Genomic DNA, 21,779 nt, shown 5'->3' with positions numbered 1-21,779 from the left:
TATGGTGATGTAACACTTCCATTAGAGGTACAAAATGGTAATAACCGAATAAAAGATATTCATAGTTATAGTATTAGTTTGAAAATATATACTTATTGATTTTTGAGATGTTTAGAACTATCTATTGAATAAATAATAAATAAATATATATATAAATATACATTGTAGCCACATTACTTATTTATGTATATCTATTTTTATAAACATAGTTGTATGGACGATCTTCAAGATTTTAAGACATGTTTAAATGACTTATAACTTACTAGTAAATACCGTACTAAGGACTAACTTCTTAATATCAACTTACTAACCTTTTTTAAGCAACAATATATTAATATAATTAGAGTACATGATGAGTGTTACATACAAATTAGCACGAACCATGACCCAAAACATCTTGGCAGCATAAATTAATTTTTTAAGCATATTTCTTAAAATTATGATTAAAAATCCTCTTACATCTTTTGTCTTAGCTACGATATAATTATTATATTACCATTCTTACAGATAGTTAATTAAATTTCTACGATAAAAATCAAGTAGTATCTAAAAAATCATAGTATGAGTTTCTGATGAAAACATGTATTTTAGGCGTCTCAGGATTTAAATTTTAAAAGTATTTGTATCGGGTGTTTCACCCTTATTTTTTTTTTTTGAAAGGCAAGTAAATATATATATGAAATAATGTACATAGAGGTGTAGTAGCCGATTTGGTTACCAACACCGGACACGAAGTTTACGAAGCAAATTACATGAGAGAGCAAAATACACGACACGACTTTTGGAAACTGTAACAAAATACAACGAAGCAAATTTTAACCCGGGTCAAGAAGTACATCCAACACGTTAGGGGATGACGGACTACTAATCCATTGGTGCCACGATGAAGAGAGTTTTCTCGAACGATTCTTAATCCACTCAAATGATTTCACTTGAACTTCATTAACGATCTTAGATGTAGCCCAAACGTCATTTTGAAATACTTTCAGATTCCTATTCTTCCATAATAAGTAGCATGTAGTCCAAACCACCGCTTGCCATATCTTCTTGAATCTTGGAGCCGAAACAATTGAATTCGAACCTTTGATCATTTCATCAATCGTGATACCCGATTGGAGAGGAAGATTCCACCATTTTAGGATGCCAATCCAAACTTCTTGAGCGTATTTGCATGAAATAATGGCGTGATCAACCGACTCGACCGCGTCATTACATATAGGACATAATAACGAGTCTAAATCGATCCCCCTCCGATCGAGTTCTTCTTTTACCGCAATTCTTTTCCTCAATAATCTCCACACGAAAATCCCAATTTTTTGCGGGACAAGGTTGTTCCTGATGGTAGCCGAATTAGTAGTCTCCCTCAAGATTAATTTATCGTCAATTATTTTAGCCATCGATTTTGTAACAAACGAGCCACTTTTATCGCCCGAAAACTTTCACTTACATGATCCATTTCCAGAAATCGAAACTTTTTTGATGGAGTCTGTTATGTTATTTAGTTCCCCGTGTAATCTGCCCGTGAGATCTCGTGTCCATTCCCAATTAAAATTCCATGAGTTGTCGACTATAGAGACTCTGTTTCTGACTTTGACCGCAGGTTCCTTTTCAAGACGAAACAGACGCGGGAAGGTGTCCTTAAAAATGCCGAAGGGTGTCCACTGTTCTGTCCAGAAGTTGATGTCGCCACCATCTCCAATCTGTCTTTCGAAGAGGTCAGCCACGTTGATGCCGTGTTTTAGAAGGTCGTTTCCCACTTTGATGATGTTCTTCCAAGCTGTGTTCTGTTTTACATATCCATTATCACGATTAGAGCCCAACCCCCCGTCCCGCCCATAAATGCTTTTGATTGTTTTAGCCCAAAGAGAATCACATTCGGTATAAAAACGCCACCACCATTTGATGAGTAGTGCCCAATTTTTTGCCTTTAGACTCCCAATGTTCAACCCGCCCTCATTGTAAGGTAGAAGAATGGTGTCCCATTTTACCCAAGAAAGTTTGGTATTATTCCCCGACCCGCCCCAAAAAAAATTACGTCTCATACCTTCGAGTTGGTTGATGATGCAAGAAGGAGCTCGAAACAACGAGAAGTAATAAAGAGGGAGACTATTAAGTACCGCTTTGAGGAGTGTTAATCGACCACCGAATGACATCATTCTTGCTTTCCAATCCGACAAACGTTTGGTAAATTTATCGATCACGGGATTCCAAGCATCTTTTTTGTGTAGTTTTTCACCAATCGGCATTCCTAGGTAGGTGACCGGTAAGGACCCCGCAATGCACCCCAACCTATGAGCCATGTGATCTATGTCATCACGAGTCACCCCGATGCCATAAATGTGACTCTTTTGCATATTGATTTTTAAACCCGATACTTTTTCATAGCACTCTAAGGTCTTATGCACATTGATAATGTTTCTCTTATTCCAATCTCCGAAGAATATAGTATCATCCGCGAATTGGAGATGTGAAATCTTAATCTTATCCCTTATTACTGTATATCTTTATGCGTCCGACTGATTTGGGCCACCTGAAGATTTAGGGTGTTATATGCTTTTAGCGGTGTATTGTCACAAGATATGCACCATTCATTGTTAGTCGGCATTATAACTCTCTCTTTGATTATTTGGTTCGAGAAGTACAGAGATATTTGTTTGGTCAATTATATTTTGTAATACCTAATTCGTTCGATGTACTTTTGTGAAGGTGAGAGAGAGCCATAATAAAACAATGCTTGAATAACGATTTAAAAAAAAAAAATAGAGATGAACAATAGTTTAAGTTTTAGTATTGATATTGAAGGGTAATAGCAATTGTCAAATAAATCTATGAATTTAAGTCTTTATTAATTTGTAATTATTTAAATTGTTAGATTTACCTTTTTTTAATTTAATTTCTGCTTCTTTTTTTTAAGAAAAAAGAAGGAAATGATGGTTGATGCATGCACATCATCATCATCATATTTGTGAAAATGGAGACAGCATATCCTTTTGTGGTCCGTAACATTGACAAGTCAACAAAACATACCCAAAATTCCTATTTAGACACGATCATTTATTCTCACACTATTCAAGTTCAAGATCTCCTTCAGTATAATCTTTTAAAATGATCGACAGTTATTTTTTCATAACAAAATGTACGGTATTTATACAGTTTTAGTAGCCATAAAATTGGAGATTTTTTTTAAACAACTCTTAGAATATCGTTAAAGTACTTAAATATTTTGTTAAATACCCTTATATTGTATTAAACGTTTAACGACATTGAAAAGTCAACATTAAATGTTATGTAAAACACCCTTGTACTTAGTAGATGATCTTATATAATTCTTATTCGTATAGCTAGTCAAAGTGTACACGCGCACCACCCATACCTTCCCCCCCCCCCCCCCCCCCCCCCCCCCCCCCCCCCCTTCTCCTTAAAAGCAAGCAATTTTACTAACTATATAATTATAAATATACATAGTTATATAAAGGTTGGGCTTCCCCAGTGAAACAACTGAGGAAAAGCCTGAACTACTAACATCTTGGGTCAGGCCCATATATTGAGCCGAAAAAATGACAGCCATAATTGGGCGGGTCAAAAAACGAGACAGATTGCAGAAAACATATTCCGTTACCATGAAAGTACTCGATCAATATTCTGGGTACGAACCAAATAGAGAAAGGTTCAACCGATGCCCAAGGCCCCAAGCGATTTGTTGTTGACGATACATAGAAGCCGGGGTTGATTAGCCACTGATACCATTCGAGAGTTGTTTGTTGGATGTGAAGGATATCAAAACAAAGGATTCGGACGAACAGGGGAGCCGCGCCGCGGCCTTGGAAGGCGCGACGCGGCTAGCGAGTGATCAGAGCACCAAATTTGGTAAACCTACTGTCCGGAGAATAGCCTTTGAGGCGCGGCGCGGCGCGGCTCGTCTGGGCGCGGCGCGGCTTCGTCTGGCGAGAAGTTTCCAAATTTATATTTTTTCTTGTTCTCCAAGGTGTTTTGGCCTATATAAAGCATCTTAATGTAACCCTTAGTTGTATCTACGAATTATATCAATAAAATCTCTCTAGTTGGTCCTTGGATTAAAGTAATCGACATTCGATTACATATAACCACGTTAAATCTCGTGTTCTTTAATTTTCTTGTTTTATTGTCTTTTGTTTGTCGAAGTGGGTAATTAATCTTATTGTCTTATTGTTTGGGTCCTATACTCCTTACAATTGGTATCTAGAGCTCAAGGTTCGAGTTGGGAACGATGGCGGAAGACGGTAAATTAAAGATCGAGCGGTTTGATGGTAAACACTTCGCCTTTTGGAAGATGCAAACAGAAGACTACTTGTATCAAAAGAAACTTCACCAACCTTTGTTGGAAACCAAACCCGAAGGCATGAACGATGCCGATTGGATGCTCTTGGATCGTCAAGCTTTGGGTGTGGTTCGTCTTGCACTCGCTAAGAACGTTGTAGGTAATATTATGAACGAAAAGACAACGTTTAATTGTTTGAAGGCGCTCTCCAACATGTATGAGAAACCTACGGCGGCGAATAAAGTTTTTCTCATGCGAAAATTGTTCAACACGAAGATGAAGGAAGGTATGAGTGCAACAGATCATATAAACGAATTCAACAATCTTGTCAAGATTAGAGTCGGTTGAAATCAAGTTTGATGATGAGCTAAAAGCACTAATCTTGCTTTCATCATTACCGAAAAGTTGGTCGGATACGGTTACCGCGATTAGTAGCTCTACCGGTACTACTAAGCTTGCGTATGAAGGAATTAGGGATTTAATTCTCGGAGAAGACACTCGTAGGAGAAGTTCGGGGGAATTGTTATCCGGTTCTTTGTTAAGTACCGACAACCGTGGTAGGAAAGTTGATCGCGGTGTGAAGAAGAGTAAAGGGAAGTTCAAGAAGAGGTATCCATCGAAAGATCGAAGTGACGTTATTTGTTGGGGTTGCAATCAAAAGGGGCATTATCAAAGATATTGTAAGAATGCTCCGGTTAAAGATGTTAACTTGACCGCGGAAGATACAGAGGATGCACTACTATGTAGTATTGAAAGTTCGGTGGAGTCTTGGGTCTTGGATTCGGGAGCTTCGTTTCACGCTACTCCCATTAAGAGCGTGATGAGGAATTTTCGGGCGTATCAAGGTAAAGTTAGATTGGCAAAAAGCAAAAGTCTCGAGATTAAAGGTATAGGAGATGTTGTATTGAAGACTACTCTTGGTTCTAATTGGACTTTGAAGAACGTGAGGTTTATTCCTAAGTTAAAGAGGAAGTTAATCTCGGTTGGTCAATTAGATGAAGAAGGTAATGGGGTTACTTTCAAGAATCGCCAATGGGAGGTGATTAAGGGTAGTAATGTCGTAGCTCGTGGACACAAAAGGAGAACTCTTTATATGGTTGAGGTGTTTGAAGAAGACACGGTGATTGCTACGGTTGACGTTGGGGCTAGTTCTACTCTATGGTACCGAAGACTCGGCATATGGTTGAGAATGGTATGAAGGTTCTTAGTTCGAGTGGGAGAATTCCGGATTTGAAAAAGATAGAGCTTGGGTTTTGCGAACCATGTACTTATGGGAAGCAAAAGAAGGTAACTTTTGTTAAATCGGGAAATTCACCAAAGTTGAAGAAATTGGAGCTAGTTCATACGGACGTTTTTGGGCCAACGAATGTAGAATCACATGGAGGTTCTCGTTATTATGTCACCTTAATTGACGACGTCACTCGAAAGGCATGGGTTTATTTTCTTAAAGCTAAATCCGAAGTTTTTGGTACTTTTGTGAAGTGGAAAGCTATGGTTGAGAATGAGACCAATTTAAAGGTCAAGTGCTTAAGGTCAGACAATGGAGGAGAATATGGTAGTCTTGAGTTTAAAGACCATTGTGCAAAGTTCGGTATTAGAATGTTGAAAACGGTACCGGAGACACCGCAACACAATGGGGTCGCCGAACGTATGAATCGTACGTTGAATGAAAGGGCTAGGAGTATGAGACTACATGCCGGTTTGCCTAAGATGTTTTGGGCAGATGCGGTTAATACGGCGGCTTATTTGATTAATAGGGGACCCTCAACACCATTGGGTTTCCGAATTCTCGAAGAAGAATGGCTAGGTAAAAAGGTTAGTTATGATCATCTTAGAATCTTTGGGTGTAATGTTTATGTGAAGACCAAAGATATTGATTAAGATAAACTTGAAGCTAAGTCAAAGAAGTGTACGTTCATTGGTTACGGTTCGGATGAGATGGGCTATCGTTGTTGGGATAATGAAGCTAGAAAGGTTATTCGATCGCGTGATGTTACCTTTGATGAAGATTCGGTCTATGGCAAACCGAAAACGGGGAGTCAAAAACCAGATCATGTTATTCTTGATGATGTTTCTCTTGATGATCTTGAGGGTTCTAGTGGGAGTTCGGGGAACAATGAATTGCCGATTAATGGTGATGGGTCGGATCTTGACAATTGTAACACCGAGCATTTTTTTTTTTAAAACACAGCGGAAGACTTTTATATTAAAATCACAGCATTTATTACATCACAGCAGAAATCTACATAATGAAGTTTAAGTTTACAAGACGGTATTACTTATTACAAAATACATGTTACAAAAGTCCACATCAGAGTTCACACATCAAACATGTCTTCAACACTAGCACCCGTCCAAACTAACAGTACCTAAACCTGCAAGGGTGAAAATGTGGGGGATTAGCATAAGCTAAGTGAATGGAATCTATCTAACAGATATCGCATAAGCACCACACATGCGAACAATATCACTAACATGCTAACAACCAACTAGCATACAACATAAAGACAATATGAGGATCGGCGGCTTGTACGAGCACACGACTCCTAGTTGATCTAGCTAGAGTCTACCAATAGTCCTTACTACACGATTCACAGCATAGTTATCCGGACGCAGGGGATGCGTCATTCAATACTATACTCCACAATCGGTAGTCCTTGGACCCAACCTCCTCAGGCCCGGTTGACCTCACATGAACTCTAACCTCCTCAGGTGAAATGTCCCGTTCTTATTGATTAAAAACGTTCCATATTAATTGATTTCGTTGCGAGGTTTTGACCTCTATATGAGACGTTTTTCAAAGACTGCATTCATTTTTAAAACAAACCATAACCTTTATTTCATAAATAAAGGTTTAAAAAGCTTTACGTAGATTATCAAATAATGATAATCTAAAATATCCTGTTTACACACGACCATTACATAATGGTTTACAATACAAATATGTTACATCGAAATCAGTTTCTTGAATGCAGTTTTTACACAATATCATACAAACATGGACTCCAAATCTTGTCCTTATTTTAGTATGCAACAGCGGAAGCTCTTAATATTGACCTGAGAATAAACATGCTTTAAACGTCAACAAAAATGTTGGTGAGTTATAGGTTTAACCTATATATATCAAATCGTAACAATAGACCACAAGATTTCATATTTCAATACACATCCCATACATAGAGATAAAAATCATTCATATGGTGAACACCTGGTAACCGACAATAACAAGATGCATATATAAGAATATCCCCATCATTCCGGGACACCCTTCGGATATGATATAAATTTCGAAGTACTAAAGCATCCGGTACTTTGGATGGGGTTTGTTAGGCCCAATAGATCTATCTTTAGGATTCGCGTCAATTAGGGTGTCTGTTCCCTAATTCTTAGATTACCAGACTTAATAAAAAGGGGCATATTTGATTTCGATAATTCAACCATAGAATGTAGTTTCACGTACTTGTGTCTATTTTGTAAATCATTTATAAAACCTGCATGTATTCTCATCCCAAAAATATTAGATTTTAAAAGTGGGACTATAACTCACTTTCACAGATTTTTACTTCGTCGGGAAGTAAGACTTGGCCACTGGTTGATTCACGAACCTATAACAATATATACATATATATCAAAGTATGTTCAAAATATATTTACAACACTTTTAATATATTTTGATGTTTTAAGTTTATTAAGTCAGCTGTCCTCGTTAGTAACCTACAACTAGTTGTCCACAGTTAGATGTACAGAAATAAATCGATAAATATTATCTTGAATCAATCCACGACCCAGTGTATACGTATCTCAGTATTGATCACAACTCAAACTATATATATTTTGGAATCAACCTCAACCCTGTATAGCTAACTCCAACATTCACATATAGAGTGTCTATGGTTGTTCCGAAATATATATAGATGTGTCGACATGATAGGTCGAAACATTGTATACGTGTCTATGGTATCTCAAGATTACATAATATACAATACAAGTTGATTAAGTTATGGTTGGAATAGATTTGTTACCAATTTTCACGTAGCTAAAATGAGAAAAATTATCCAATCTTGTTTTACCCATAACTTCTTCATTTTAAATCCGTTTTGAGTGAATCAAATTGCTATGGTTTCATATTGAACTCTATTTTATGAATCTAAACAGAAAAGTATAGGTTTATAGTCGGAAAAATAAGTTACAAGTCGTTTTTGTAAAGGTAGTCATTTCAGTCGAAAGAACGACGTCTAGATGACCATTTTAGAAAACATACTTCCACTTTGAGTTTAACCATAATTTTTGGATATAGTTTCATGTTCATAATAAAAATCATTTTCTCAGAATAACAACTTTTAAATCAAAGTTTATCATAGTTTTTAATTAACTAACCCAAAACAGCCCGCGGTGTTACTACGACGGCGTAAATCCGGTTTTACGGTGTTTTTCGTGTTTCCAGGTTTTAAATCATTAAGTTAGCATATCATATAGATATAGAACATGTGTTTAGTTGATTTTAAAAGTCAAGTTAGAAGGATTAACTTTTGTTTGCGAACAAGTTTAGAATTAACTAAACTATGTTCTAGTGATTACAAGTTTAAACCTTCGAATAAGATAGCTTTATATGTATGAATCGAATGATGTTATGAACATCATTACTACCTTAATTTCCTTGGATAAACCTACTGGAAAAGAGAAAAATGGATCTAGCTTCAATGGATCCTTGGATGGCTCGAAGTTCTTGAAGCAGAATCATGACACGAAAACAAGTTCAAGTAAGATCATCACTTGAAATAAGATTGTTATAGTTATAGAAATTGAACCAAAGTTTGAATATGATTATTACCTTGTATTAGAATGATAACCTACTGTAAGAAACAAAGATTTCTTGAGGTTGGATGATCACCTTACAAGATTGGAAGTGAGCTAGCAAACTTGAAAGTATTCTTGATTTTATGAAACTAGAACTTTTGGAATTTATGAAGAACACTTAGAACTTGAAGATAGAACTTGAGAGAGATCAATTAGATGAAGAAAATTGAAGAATGAAAGTGTTTGTAGGTGTTTTTGGTCGTTGGTGTATGGATTAGATATAAAGGATATGTAATTTTGTTTTCATGTAAATAAGTCATGAATGATTACTCATATTTTTGTAATTTTATGAGATATTTCATGCTAGTTGCCAAATGATGGTTCCCACATGTGTTAGGTGACTCACATGGGCTGCTAAGAGCTGATCATTGGAGTGTATATACCAATAGTACATACATCTAAAAGCTGTGTATTGTACGAGTACGAATACGGGTGCATACGAGTAGAATTGTTGATGAAACTGAACGAGGATGTAATTGTAAGCATTTTTGTTAAGTAGAAGTATTTTGATAAGTGTATTGAAGTCTTTCAAAAGTGTATAAATACATATTAAAACACTACATGTATATACATTTTAACTGAGTCGTTAAGTCATCGTTAGTCGTTACATGTAAGTGTTGTTTTGAAACCTTTAGGTTAACGATCTTGTTAAATGTTGTTAACTCAATGTTTATAATATGAAATGAGATTTTAAATTATTATATTATCATGATATTATCATGTATGAATATCTCTTAATATGATATATATACATTAAATGTCTTTACAACGATAATCGTTACATATATGTCTCGTTTAAAAATCATTAAGTTAGTAGTCTTGTTTTTACATATGTAGTTCATTGTTAATATACTTTATGATATGTTTTCTTATCATAGTATCATGTTAACTATATATATATCCATATATATGTCATCATATAGTTTTTACAAGTTTTAACGTTCGTGAATCACCGATCAACTTGGGTGGTCAATTGTCTATATGAAACATATTTCAATTAATCAAGTCTTAACAAGTTTGATTGCTTAACATGTTGGAAACATTTAATCATGTAAATATCAATCTCAATTAATATATATAAACATGGAAAAGTTCGGGTCACTACAGTACCTACCCGTTAAATAAATTTCGTCCCGAAATTTTAAGCTGTTGAAGGTGTTGACGAATCTTCTGGAAATAGATGCGGGTATTTCTTCTTCATCTGTTCTTCACGCTCCCAGGTGAACTCGGGTCCTCTACGAGCATTCCATCGAACCTTAACAATTGGTATCTTGTTTTGCTTAAGTCTTTTAACCTCACGATCCATTATTTCGACGGGTTCTTCGATGAATTGAAGTTTTTCGTTGATTTGGATTTCATCTAACGGAATAGTGAGATCTTCTTTAGCAAAACATTTCTTTAAATTCGAGACGTGGAAAGTGTTATGTACAGCCGCGAGTTGTTGAGGTAACTCTAGTCGGTAAGCTACTGGTCCGACACGATCAATAATCTTGAATGGTCCAATATACCTTGGATTTAATTTCCCTCGTTTACCAAATCGAACAACGCCTTTCCAAGGTGCAACTTTAAGCATGACCATCTCTCCAATTTCAAATTCTATATCTTTTCTTTTAATGTCAGCGTAGCTCTTTTGTCGACTTTGGGCGGTTTTCAACCGTTGTTGAATTTGGATGATCTTCTCGGTAGTTTCTTGTATAATCTCCGGACCCGTAATCTGTCTATCCCCCACTTCACTCCAACAAATCGGAGACCTGCACTTTCTACCATAAAGTGCTTCAAACGGCGCCATCTCAATGCTTGAATGGTAGCTGTTGTTGTAGGAAAATTCTGCTAACGGTAGATGTCGATCCCAACTGTTTCCGAAATCAATAACACATGCTCGTAGCATGTCTTCAAGCGTTTGTATCGTCCTTTCGCTCTGCCCATCAGTTTGTGGATGATAGGCAGTACTCATGTCTAGACGAGTTCCTAATGCTTGCTGTAATGTCTGCCAGAATCTTGAAATAAATCTGCCATCCCTATCAGAGATAATAGAGATTGGTATTCCATGTCTGGAGACGACTTCCTTCAAATACAGTCGTGCTAACTTCTCCATCTTGTCATCTTCTCTTATTGGTAGGAAGTGTGCTGACTTGGTGAGACGATCAACTATTACCCAAATAGTATCAAAACCACTTGCAGTCCTTGGCAATTTAGTGATGAAATCCATGGTAATGTTTTCCCATTTCCATTCCGGGATTTCGGGTTGTTGAAGTAGACCTGATGGTTTCTGATGCTCAGCTTTGACCTTAGAACACGTCAAACATTCTCCTACGTATTTAGCAACATCGGCTTTCATACCCGGCCACCAAAAATGTTTCTTGAGATCCTTGTACATCTTCCCCGTTCCAGGATGTATTGAGTATCTGGTTTTATGAGCTTCTCTAAGTACCATTTCTCTCATATCTCCAAATTTTGGTACCCAAATCCTTTCAGCCCTATACCGGGTTCCGTCTTCCCGAATATTAAGATGCTTCTCCGATCCTTTGGGTATTTCATCCTTTAAATTTCCCTCTTTTAAAACTCCTTGTTGCGCCTCCTTTATTTGAGTAGTAATGTTATTATGAATCATTATATTCATAGATTTTACTCGAATGGGTTCTCTGTCCTTCCTGCTCAAGGCATCGGCTACCACATTTGCCTTCCCCGGGTGGTAACGAATCTCAAAGTCGTAATCATTCAATAATTCAATCCACCTACGCTGCCTCATATTCAGTTGTTTCTGATTAAATATGTGTTGAAGACTTTTGTGGTCGGTATATATAATACTTTTGACCCCATATAAGTAGTGCCTCCAAGTCTTTAATGCAAAAACAACCGCGCCTAATTCCAAATCATGCGTCGTATAATTTTGTTCGTGAATCTTCAATTGTCTAGACGCATAAGCAATCACCTTCGTTCGTTGCATTAATACACAACCGAGACCTTGCTTTGATGCATCACAATAAATCACAAAATCATCATTCCCTTCAGGCAATGACAATATAGGTGCCGTAGTTAGCTTTTTCTTCAATAACTGAAACGCTTTCTCTTGTTCATCATTCCATTCAAATTTCTTCCCTTTATGCGTTAATGCAGTCAAGGGTTTTGCTATTCTGGAAAAGTCTTGGATGAACCTTCTGTAGTAACCAGCTAGTCCTAAAAACTGGCGTATGTGTTTCGGAGTTTTCGGGGTTTCCCACTTTTCAACAGTTTCTATCTTTGCCGGATCCACCTTAATACCTTCTTTGTTCACTATGTGACCGAGGAATTGAACTTCTTCCAACCAAAATGCACACTTTGAAAACTTAGCGTACAATTCTTCCTTCCTCAATACTTCTAACACCTTTCTCAAATGTTCACCGTGTTCTTGGTCATTCTTTGAGTAAATAAGTATGTCATCAATGAAAACAATGACAAACTTGTCAAGGTATGGTCCACACACTCGGTTCATAAGGTCCATGAACACAGCTGGTGCATTAGTTAAACCAAACGGCATGACCATAAACTCGTAATGACCGTAACGTGTTCTGAAAGCAGTCTTTGGAATATCATCTTCTTTCACCCGCATTTGATGATACCCGGAACGTAAGTCAATCTTTGAATAAACAGACGAGCCTTGTAGTTGATCAAATAAGTCGTCGATTCTCGGTAGTGGGTAGCGGTTCTTGATGGTAAGTTTGTTCAACTCTCGGTAGTCGATACACAACCTGAATGTACCATCTTTCTTCTTGACAAACAAAACAGGAGCTCCCCACGGTGATGTGCTTGGTCGAATGAAACCACGCTCTAAAAGTTCTTGTAATTGGCTTTGCAGTTCTTTCATCTCGCTGGGTGCGAGTCTGTAAGGAGCATGAGCTATTGGTGCAGCTCCTGGTACAAGATCTATTTGAAATTCAACGGATCGATGTGGGGGTAATCCCGGTAATTCTTTCGGAAATACATCGGGAAATTCTTTTGCAATGGGAACATCATTGATGCTCTTTTCTTCAGTTTGTACTTTCTCGACGTGTGCTAGAACAGCATAGCAACCTTTTCTTATTAGTTTTTGTGCCTTCAAATTACTAATAAGATGTAGCTTCGTGTTGCCCTTTTCTCCGTACACCATTAAGGGTTTTCCTTTTTCTCGTATAATGCGAATTGCATTTTTGTAACAAACGATCTCCGCTTTCACTTCTTTCAACCAGTCCATACCGATTATCACATCAAAACTCCCTAACTCTACTGGTATCAAATCAATCTTAAATGTTTCGCTAACCAGTTTAATTTCTCGATTCCGACATATATTATCTGCTGAAATTAATTTACCATTTGCTAATTCGAGTAAAAATTTACTATCCAAAGGCGTCAATGGACAACTTAATTTAGCACAAAAATCTCTACTCATATAGCTTCTATCCGCACCCGAATCAAATAAAACGTAAGCAGATTTATTGTCAATAAGAAACGTACCCGTAACAAGCTCCGGGTCTTCCTGTGCCTCTACCGCATTAATATTGAAAACTCTTCCACGGCCTTGTCCATTCGTGTTCTCCTGGTTCGGGCAATTTCTAATAATGTGGCCTGGTTTTCCACATTTATAACAAACTACATTGGCATAACTTGCTCCGACACTACTTGCTCCGCCATTACTCGTTCCGACACCATTTGTTCCTTTCGTTCTATTAACCCCTGGTCCGTAGACCTCACACTTCGCCGCGCTATGACCATTTCTTTTACACTTGTTGCAAAATTTGGTGCAGAACCCCGAGTGATTCTTTTCACACCTTTGGCATAGCTGCTTCTGATTGTTGTTGTTGTTGCGGTTATTATTATTGTTGGGATGATTGTTGTAGTTGCTGTTGTTGTTGTTGTTGTTGTTGTTGGGCCGTTTGTTGTAGTTGCGATTGATGTTGCGATTGTTGGGATAATTGTTGCGATTATTGTTGTAATTACTGTTGTTGTTGTATTGGTGATTCTTATCACCGTTTTCCTCCCACTTTCTTTTGACTTGCTTCACATTGGCCTCTTCAGCAGTCTGTTCTTTAATTCTTTCTTCAATCTGGTTCACTAGTTTGTGAGCCATTCTACATGCCTGTTGTATGGAGGCGGGCTCGTGTGAACTTATATCTTCTTGGATTCTTTCCGGTAATCCTTTCACAAACGCGTCGATCTTCTCTTCCTCATCTTCAAATGCTCCCGGACACAATAGGCACAATTCTGTGAATCGTCTTTCGTACGTGGTAATATCAAATCCTTGGGTTCGTAACCCTCTAAGTTCTGTCTTGAGCTTATTGACCTCGGTTCTGGGACGGTACTTCTCGTTCATCAAGTGCTTGAATGCTGACCACGGTAGTGCGTACGCATCATCTTGTCCCACTTGCTCTAGATAGGTATTCCACCATGTTAACGCAGAACCTGTGAAGGTATGCGTAGCGTACTTCACTTTGTCCTCTTCAGTACACTTACTTATGGCAAACACCGATTCAACCTTCTCGGTCCACCGTTTCAATCCGATCGGTCCTTCGGTTCCATCAAATTCCAAAGGTTTGCAGGCAGTGAATTCTTTGTAGGTGCATCCTACACGATTTCCTGTACTGCTAGATCCAAGGTTATTGTTGGTATGTAGCGCAGCCTGTACTGCGGCTATGTTTGAAGCTAGAAAAGTACGGAATTCCTCTTCATTCATATTCACGGTGTGTCGAGTAGTCGGTGCCATTTCCTTCAAAATAGTTAAATGGAACAAGTTAATCATACAGAATATTAAGAGTAGTTAATAGTATTTCGTAGCATAATATGAACTCATTTATAAAAGCTTTTTCTTCATATTAGCGTTTTATAAGTTTAAATTCGGGTAGTACCTACCCGTTAAGTTCATACTTAGTAGCTAATATACAATTCAACTACTACAATTCTATATGAAAAACTGATTATAATAATATTTCGCGTTCAAACTTTTATACAATATTTTACAAACTTACAATACTGCTTATTTTACATAAAGCATGAAATATAGCACACAATAACTTTGATACAAGATAGTTGTGAAGACAATTCTAGCTAGTACACAAGTCGTTCAGCAAAGGCAATAAAGACACGTAATTCATACGTCCAGAAACAAGTCATGCATTCTGGTTTTACTAGGACTACTTCCCATCCTTGGTCTTGTGCAACATAACCGTTATGGCCGTTGATAAGACAGCGTGTTGTAACGTCATCAAAGGGACGAGGGTTACGTAATGTCCAACAGTCCCGTAATAATCTAAAAACCTCATTTCTTACCCCAATTACCGACTCCGTCACTTGTGGAAACGTTTTGTTTAATAGTTGTAGCCCGATGTTCTTGTTCTCACTTTGGTGAGAAGCGAACATTACTAATCCGTAAGCATAACATGCTTCTTTATGTTGCATGTTAGCCGCTTTTTCTAAATCACGAAGTCCAATATTCGGATATATTGAGTCAAAATAATTTCTTAACCCGTTGCGTAAAATAGCATTTGGGTTCCCCGCAATATATGCGTCAAAGTAAACACATCGTAACTTATGGGTTTCCCAATGTGATATCCCCCATCTTTCAAACGAAAGTCTCTTATAAACCAAGACATTCTTGGAACGTTCTTCGAATGTCTTACAAACTGATCTCGCCTTAAATAGTTGTGCCGAAGAATTCTGGCCGACTCTAGACAAGATTTCATCAATCATGTCTCCGGGTAGGTCTCTTAAAATATTGGGTTGTCTATCCATTTTGTGTTTTTAAACTGTAAAATAGACAAGAGTTAGTTTCATAAAAAAATACTTATTAATACAAGCAATTTTTACATATATCATAAAGCATAAGAACACTATATTACATATATTACTCCACACGAATACAACTATCTTATTCCGACTCGCTCATTTCTTCTTCTTCGGTTTTGGTTCGTTTTGCCAAGTTTCTAGGGATATATGATGTTCCCCTAATACGAGCCGTCGTTGTCCACATTGGTTTAGAAAAACCTGGTGGTTTAGTGGTTCCCGGGTCATTGTTACAACTTAAGGACTTCGGGGGTTGACGATACATATAAAGTTCATCGGGGTTGGAATTAGATTTCTCTATTTTTATGCCCTTTCCCTTATTATTTTCTTTTGCCTTTTTAAATTCAGTTGGGGTAATTTCTATAACATCATCGGAATTCTCGTCGGAATCCGATTCATCGGAGAATTGGTAATCCTCCCAATATTTTGCTTCCTTGGCGGAAACACCATTGACCATAATTAACTTTGGTCGGTTGGTTGAGGATTTTCTTTTACTTAACCGTTTTATTATTTCCCCCACCGGTTCTATTTCTTCTTCCGGTTCCGATTCTTCTTCCGGTTCCGACTCTTCTTCCGGTTCCGACTCTTCTTCCGGTTCCTCTTCGGGAACTTGTGAATCAGTCCACAAATCATTCCAATTTACATTTGACTCTTCATTATTATTAGGTGAGTCAATGGGACTTGTTCTAGAGGTAGACATCTATTACATAATATCAAACACGTTAAGAGATTAATATATCACATAATATTCATATGTTAAAAATATATAGTTTCCAACAAAAATGTTAAGCAATCATTTTTAAAGAAAACACGGTCGAAGTCCAGACTCACTAATGCATCCTAACAAACTCGATAAGACACACTAATGCAAATTTTCTGGTTCTCTAAGACCAACGCTCGGATACCAACTGAAATGTCCCGTTCTTATTGATTAAAAACGTTCCATATTAATTGATTTCGTTGCGAGGTTTTGACCTCTATATGAGACGTTTTTCAAAGACTGCATTCATTTTTAAAACAAACCATAACCTTTATTTCATAAATAAAGGTTTAAAAAGCTTTACGTAGATTATCAAATAATGATAATCTAAAATATCCTGTTTACACACGACCATTACATAATGGTTTACAATACAAATATGTTACATCGAAATCAGTTTCTTGAATGCAGTTTTTACACAATATCATACAAACATGGACTCCAAATCTTGTCCTTATTTTAGTATGCAACAGCGGAAGCTCTTAATATTGACCTGAGAATAAACATGCTTTAAACGTCAACAAAAATGTTGGTGAGTTATAGGTTTAACCTATATATATCAAATCGTAACAATAGACCACAAGATTTCATATTTCAATACACATCCCATACATAGAGATAAAAATCATTCATATGGTGAACACCTGGTAACCGACAATAACAAGATGCATATATAAGAATATCCCCATCATTCCGGGACACCCTTCGGATATGATATAAATTTCGAAGTACTAAAGCATCCGGTACTTTGGATGGGGTTTGTTAGGCCCAATAGATCTATCTTTAGGATTCGCGTCAATTAGGGTGTCTGTTCCCTAATTCTTAGATTACCAGACTTAATAAAAAGGGGCATATTTGATTTCGATAATTCAACCATAGAATGTAGTTTCACGTACTTGTGTCTATTTTGTAAATCATTTATAAAACCTGCATGTATTCTCATCCCAAAAATATTAGATTTTAAAAGTGGGACTATAACTCACTTTCACAGATTTTTACTTCGTCGGGAAGTAAGACTTGGCCACTGGTTGATTCACGAACCTATAACAATATATACATATATATCAAAGTATGTTCAAAATATATTTACAACACTTTTAATATATTTTGATGTTTTAAGTTTATTAAGTCAGCTGTCCTCGTTAGTAACCTACAACTAGTTGTCCACAGTTAGATGTACAGAAATAAATCGATAAATATTATCTTGAATCAATCCACGACCCAGTGTATACGTATCTCAGTATTGATCACAACTCAAACTATATATATTTTGGAATCAACCTCAACCCTGTATAGCTAACTCCAACATTCACATATAGAGTGTCTATGGTTGTTCCGAAATATATATAGATGTGTCGACATGATAGGTCGAAACATTGTATACGTGTCTATGGTATCTCAAGATTACATAATATACAATACAAGTTGATTAAGTTATGGTTGGAATAGATTTGTTACCAATTTTCACGTAGCTAAAATGAGAAAAATTATCCAATCTTGTTTTACCCATAACTTCTTCATTTTAAATCCGTTTTGAGTGAATCAAATTGCTATGGTTTCATATTGAACTCTATTTTATGAATCTAAACAGAAAAGTATAGGTTTATAGTCGGAAAAATAAGTTACAAGTCGTTTTTGTAAAGGTAGTCATTTCAGTCGAAAGAACGACGTCTAGATGACCATTTTAGAAAACATACTTCCACTTTGAGTTTAACCATAATTTTTGGATATAGTTTCATGTTCATAATAAAAATCATTTTCTCAGAATAACAACTTTTAAATCAAAGTTTATCATAGTTTTTAATTAACTAACCCAAAACAGCCCGCGGTGTTACTACGACGGCGTAAATCCGGTTTTACGGTGTTTTTCGTGTTTCCAGGTTTTAAATCATTAAGTTAGCATATCATATAGATATAGAACATGTGTTTAGTTGATTTTAAAAGTCAAGTTAGAAGGATTAACTTTTGTTTGCGAACAAGTTTAGAATTAACTAAACTATGTTCTAGTGATTACAAGTTTAAACCTTCGAATAAGATAGCTTTATATGTATGAATCGAATGATGTTATGAACATCATTACTACCTTAATTTCCTTGGATAAACCTACTGGAAAAGAGAAAAATGGATCTAGCTTCAATGGATCCTTGGATGGCTCGAAGTTCTTGAAGCAGAATCATGACACGAAAACAAGTTCAAGTAAGATCATCACTTGAAATAAGATTGTTATAGTTATAGAAATTGAACCAAAGTTTGAATATGATTATTACCTTGTATTAGAATGATAACCTACTGTAAGAAACAAAGATTTCTTGAGGTTGGATGATCACCTTACAAGATTGGAAGTGAGCTAGCAAACTTGAAAGTATTCTTGATTTTATGAAACTAGAACTTTTGGAATTTATGAAGAACACTTAGAACTTGAAGATAGAACTTGAGAGAGATCAATTAGATGAAGAAAATTGAAGAATGAAAGTGTTTGTAGGTGTTTTTGGTCGTTGGTGTATGGATTAGATATAAAGGATATGTAATTTTGTTTTCATGTAAATAAGTCATGAATGATTACTCATATTTTTGTAATTTTATGAGATATTTCATGCTAGTTGCCAAATGATGGTTCCCACATGTGTTAGGTGACTCACATGGGCTGCTAAGAGCTGATCATTGGAGTGTATATACCAATAGTACATACATCTAAAAGCTGTGTATTGTACGAGTACGAATACGGGTGCATACGAGTAGAATTGTTGATGAAACTGAACGAGGATGTAATTGTAAGCATTTTTGTTAAGTAGAAGTATTTTGATAAGTGTATTGAAGTCTTTCAAAAGTGTATAAATACATATTAAAACACTACATGTATATACATTTTAACTGAGTCGTTAAGTCATCGTTAGTCGTTACATGTAAGTGTTGTTTTGAAACCTTTAGGTTAACGATCTTGTTAAATGTTGTTAACTCAATGTTTATAATATGAAATGAGATTTTAAATTATTATATTATCATGATATTATCATGTATGAATATCTCTTAATATGATATATATACATTAAATGTCTTTACAACGATAATCGTTACATATATGTCTCGTTTAAAAATCATTAAGTTAGTAGTCTTGTTTTTACATATGTAGTTCATTGTTAATATACTTTATGATATGTTTTCTTATCATAGTATCATGTTAACTATATATATATCCATATATATGTCATCATATAGTTTTTACAAGTTTTAACGTTCGTGAATCACCGATCAACTTGGGTGGTCAATTGTCTATATGAAACATATTTCAATTAATCAAGTCTTAACAAGTTTGATTGCTTAACATGTTGGAAACATTTAATCATGTAAATATCAATCTCAATTAATATATATAAACATGGAAAAGTTCGGGTCACTACATCAGGCCCGGTTACGAGTCCCCAGCCTCCTCAGGCCCGGCTGGTGCCAAACACAGTGCGCACATAATATCACATAATCACAGTCAACATATAATAAACTCACTAGCATGGCAACCAATATCTAAACATGGCAACAACATAATATCAAAGCATGGTAATAGAATAAATCATAGTAGCATGACATGCTACTTAAACTCTATCCGGAGATAGACCCACTCACCGATTACCAGCTACAGCTCAATTATCTTACTTCTGAGCTTCTTCCTTGTTCTTATCACCTGAGAACAACATAAACGAAGTCAATATACATATCTCAATCAATATTATTACCAAATCATACTATAAACTAGGTCATAACATCATTTCACAAGTCCACAACGTAACTCCATTCACTATTGTCAAACAAATACGTGGAAAACGGGACGCACACGCCAAAACCTATTTTCCTGCCCCAAAAACAGTTTGATCCAGCTTTTTAAAAGTTCATAATTGAAATGTATTCTTCAATACAATTCCAACGATATTTGATTCATTAAAAACGGAGTTACAGTTTGAAAGTTATGACCAAAACAAATTTCTCAAATTGCTGAAAAGACACACTACCCAACTCGGTAGTGTGTGTCATAGACACTCGACCGAGTGTGTAGACACACGGCCGAATGAGTCGAGACACTCGACCGAATGTATTTTCAAAAGACACACTACTGAGTGTGTAGACACACGACCCACTTCAAAAGACACTCGACCGAGTGTGTACACATACGGCCCACTTCCAAAAGACACTCGACCGAGTGTGTTCTTGAGCTGCTGAAATTTGAAAAAGTGACGGGTTTGAGCCAAAAATCACCAAATCTCGACCATAAACTCGTTTTAAACCTCAAAACTCATCACATCTTGTTTATAAAACCTTTTGGGACATAAACCCACAAACATTACATCAAAACAACAATAAATTAAGCAATTTTGACATCAAAACCCACTTTGACAAAAACTTAACTTTAAACCCAATTTGACACAAATTTAGGTAATGAAAATGGGTAATTCTTACCTTATTTGAATCAGTAAAACACAAAGAATCGATTTCTAACACAAATCAAACTTCAAATCGAGATTTGGAGAATTAGGGTTCAAGAGGGAGATGAAGTTAGGTACGGGAGTGATTTTGGGAATTTTCTAGAAAATGTGGAAATGAGGCAAGTATTACCCACTTATTTGGGTTAAAACCCATACCCCACAATACACGGGTATTTACCAGTTATCTAAAATCTTTCGTACCTCGTTAGGCGACCCTAACGGAGTCCAAATTAAATAAACAAACCTGTTCCGTGACCCTTGTCACAAACTGGTCTTAACTAAATAATAAAATAACACTATTCACATAATTAAAATAAAAGCATATAAAACACATAATAAAATCCTAAGGGCAAAATATTTCACTTACAACTAGCCCAGGTTCCAGTCTGTTACAAATCCACCCCCTTAAAGAGATTCCGTCCTCGGAATCTGGTCTTGGTCAAACAAATGAGGGTAGCGGGTTCTCATCAACTCTTCTGTTTCCCACGTAAGATTAGAACCCAAATTGTGTTTTCACTCAATCAATACCATCAGTATCTCTTTATTTCTCAACTTTGTCACCTTTCGGTCAACTACACGGAAGAAGTTGTGTTTCATCCCC

At 36.3% G+C, this 21,779-nt stretch overlaps 1 protein-coding gene across 1 annotated transcript; it reads right to left on the bottom strand.

Annotated features, from left to right (window-relative positions):
* Nucleotides 1–815: 815 nt before the first annotated feature.
* On the bottom strand, nucleotides 816–1,397 carry LOC139859053 (uncharacterized). Its single transcript, XM_071847870.1, has one exon. It carries the CDS (start codon nucleotides 1,395–1,397, stop codon nucleotides 816–818), a length of 582 nt encoding a protein of 193 aa, XP_071703971.1.
* Nucleotides 1,398–21,779: the final 20,382 nt, after the last annotated feature.

Source organism: Rutidosis leptorrhynchoides, chromosome 7 (assembly GCF_046630445.1).
Source record: "Rutidosis leptorrhynchoides isolate AG116_Rl617_1_P2 chromosome 7, CSIRO_AGI_Rlap_v1, whole genome shotgun sequence".
NCBI lineage: Eukaryota > Viridiplantae > Streptophyta > Magnoliopsida > Asterales > Asteraceae > Rutidosis > Rutidosis leptorrhynchoides.
The sequence above is the reverse complement of the archived record's forward strand: the minus strand, read 5'-3'. Positions and strand labels throughout refer to the sequence as shown.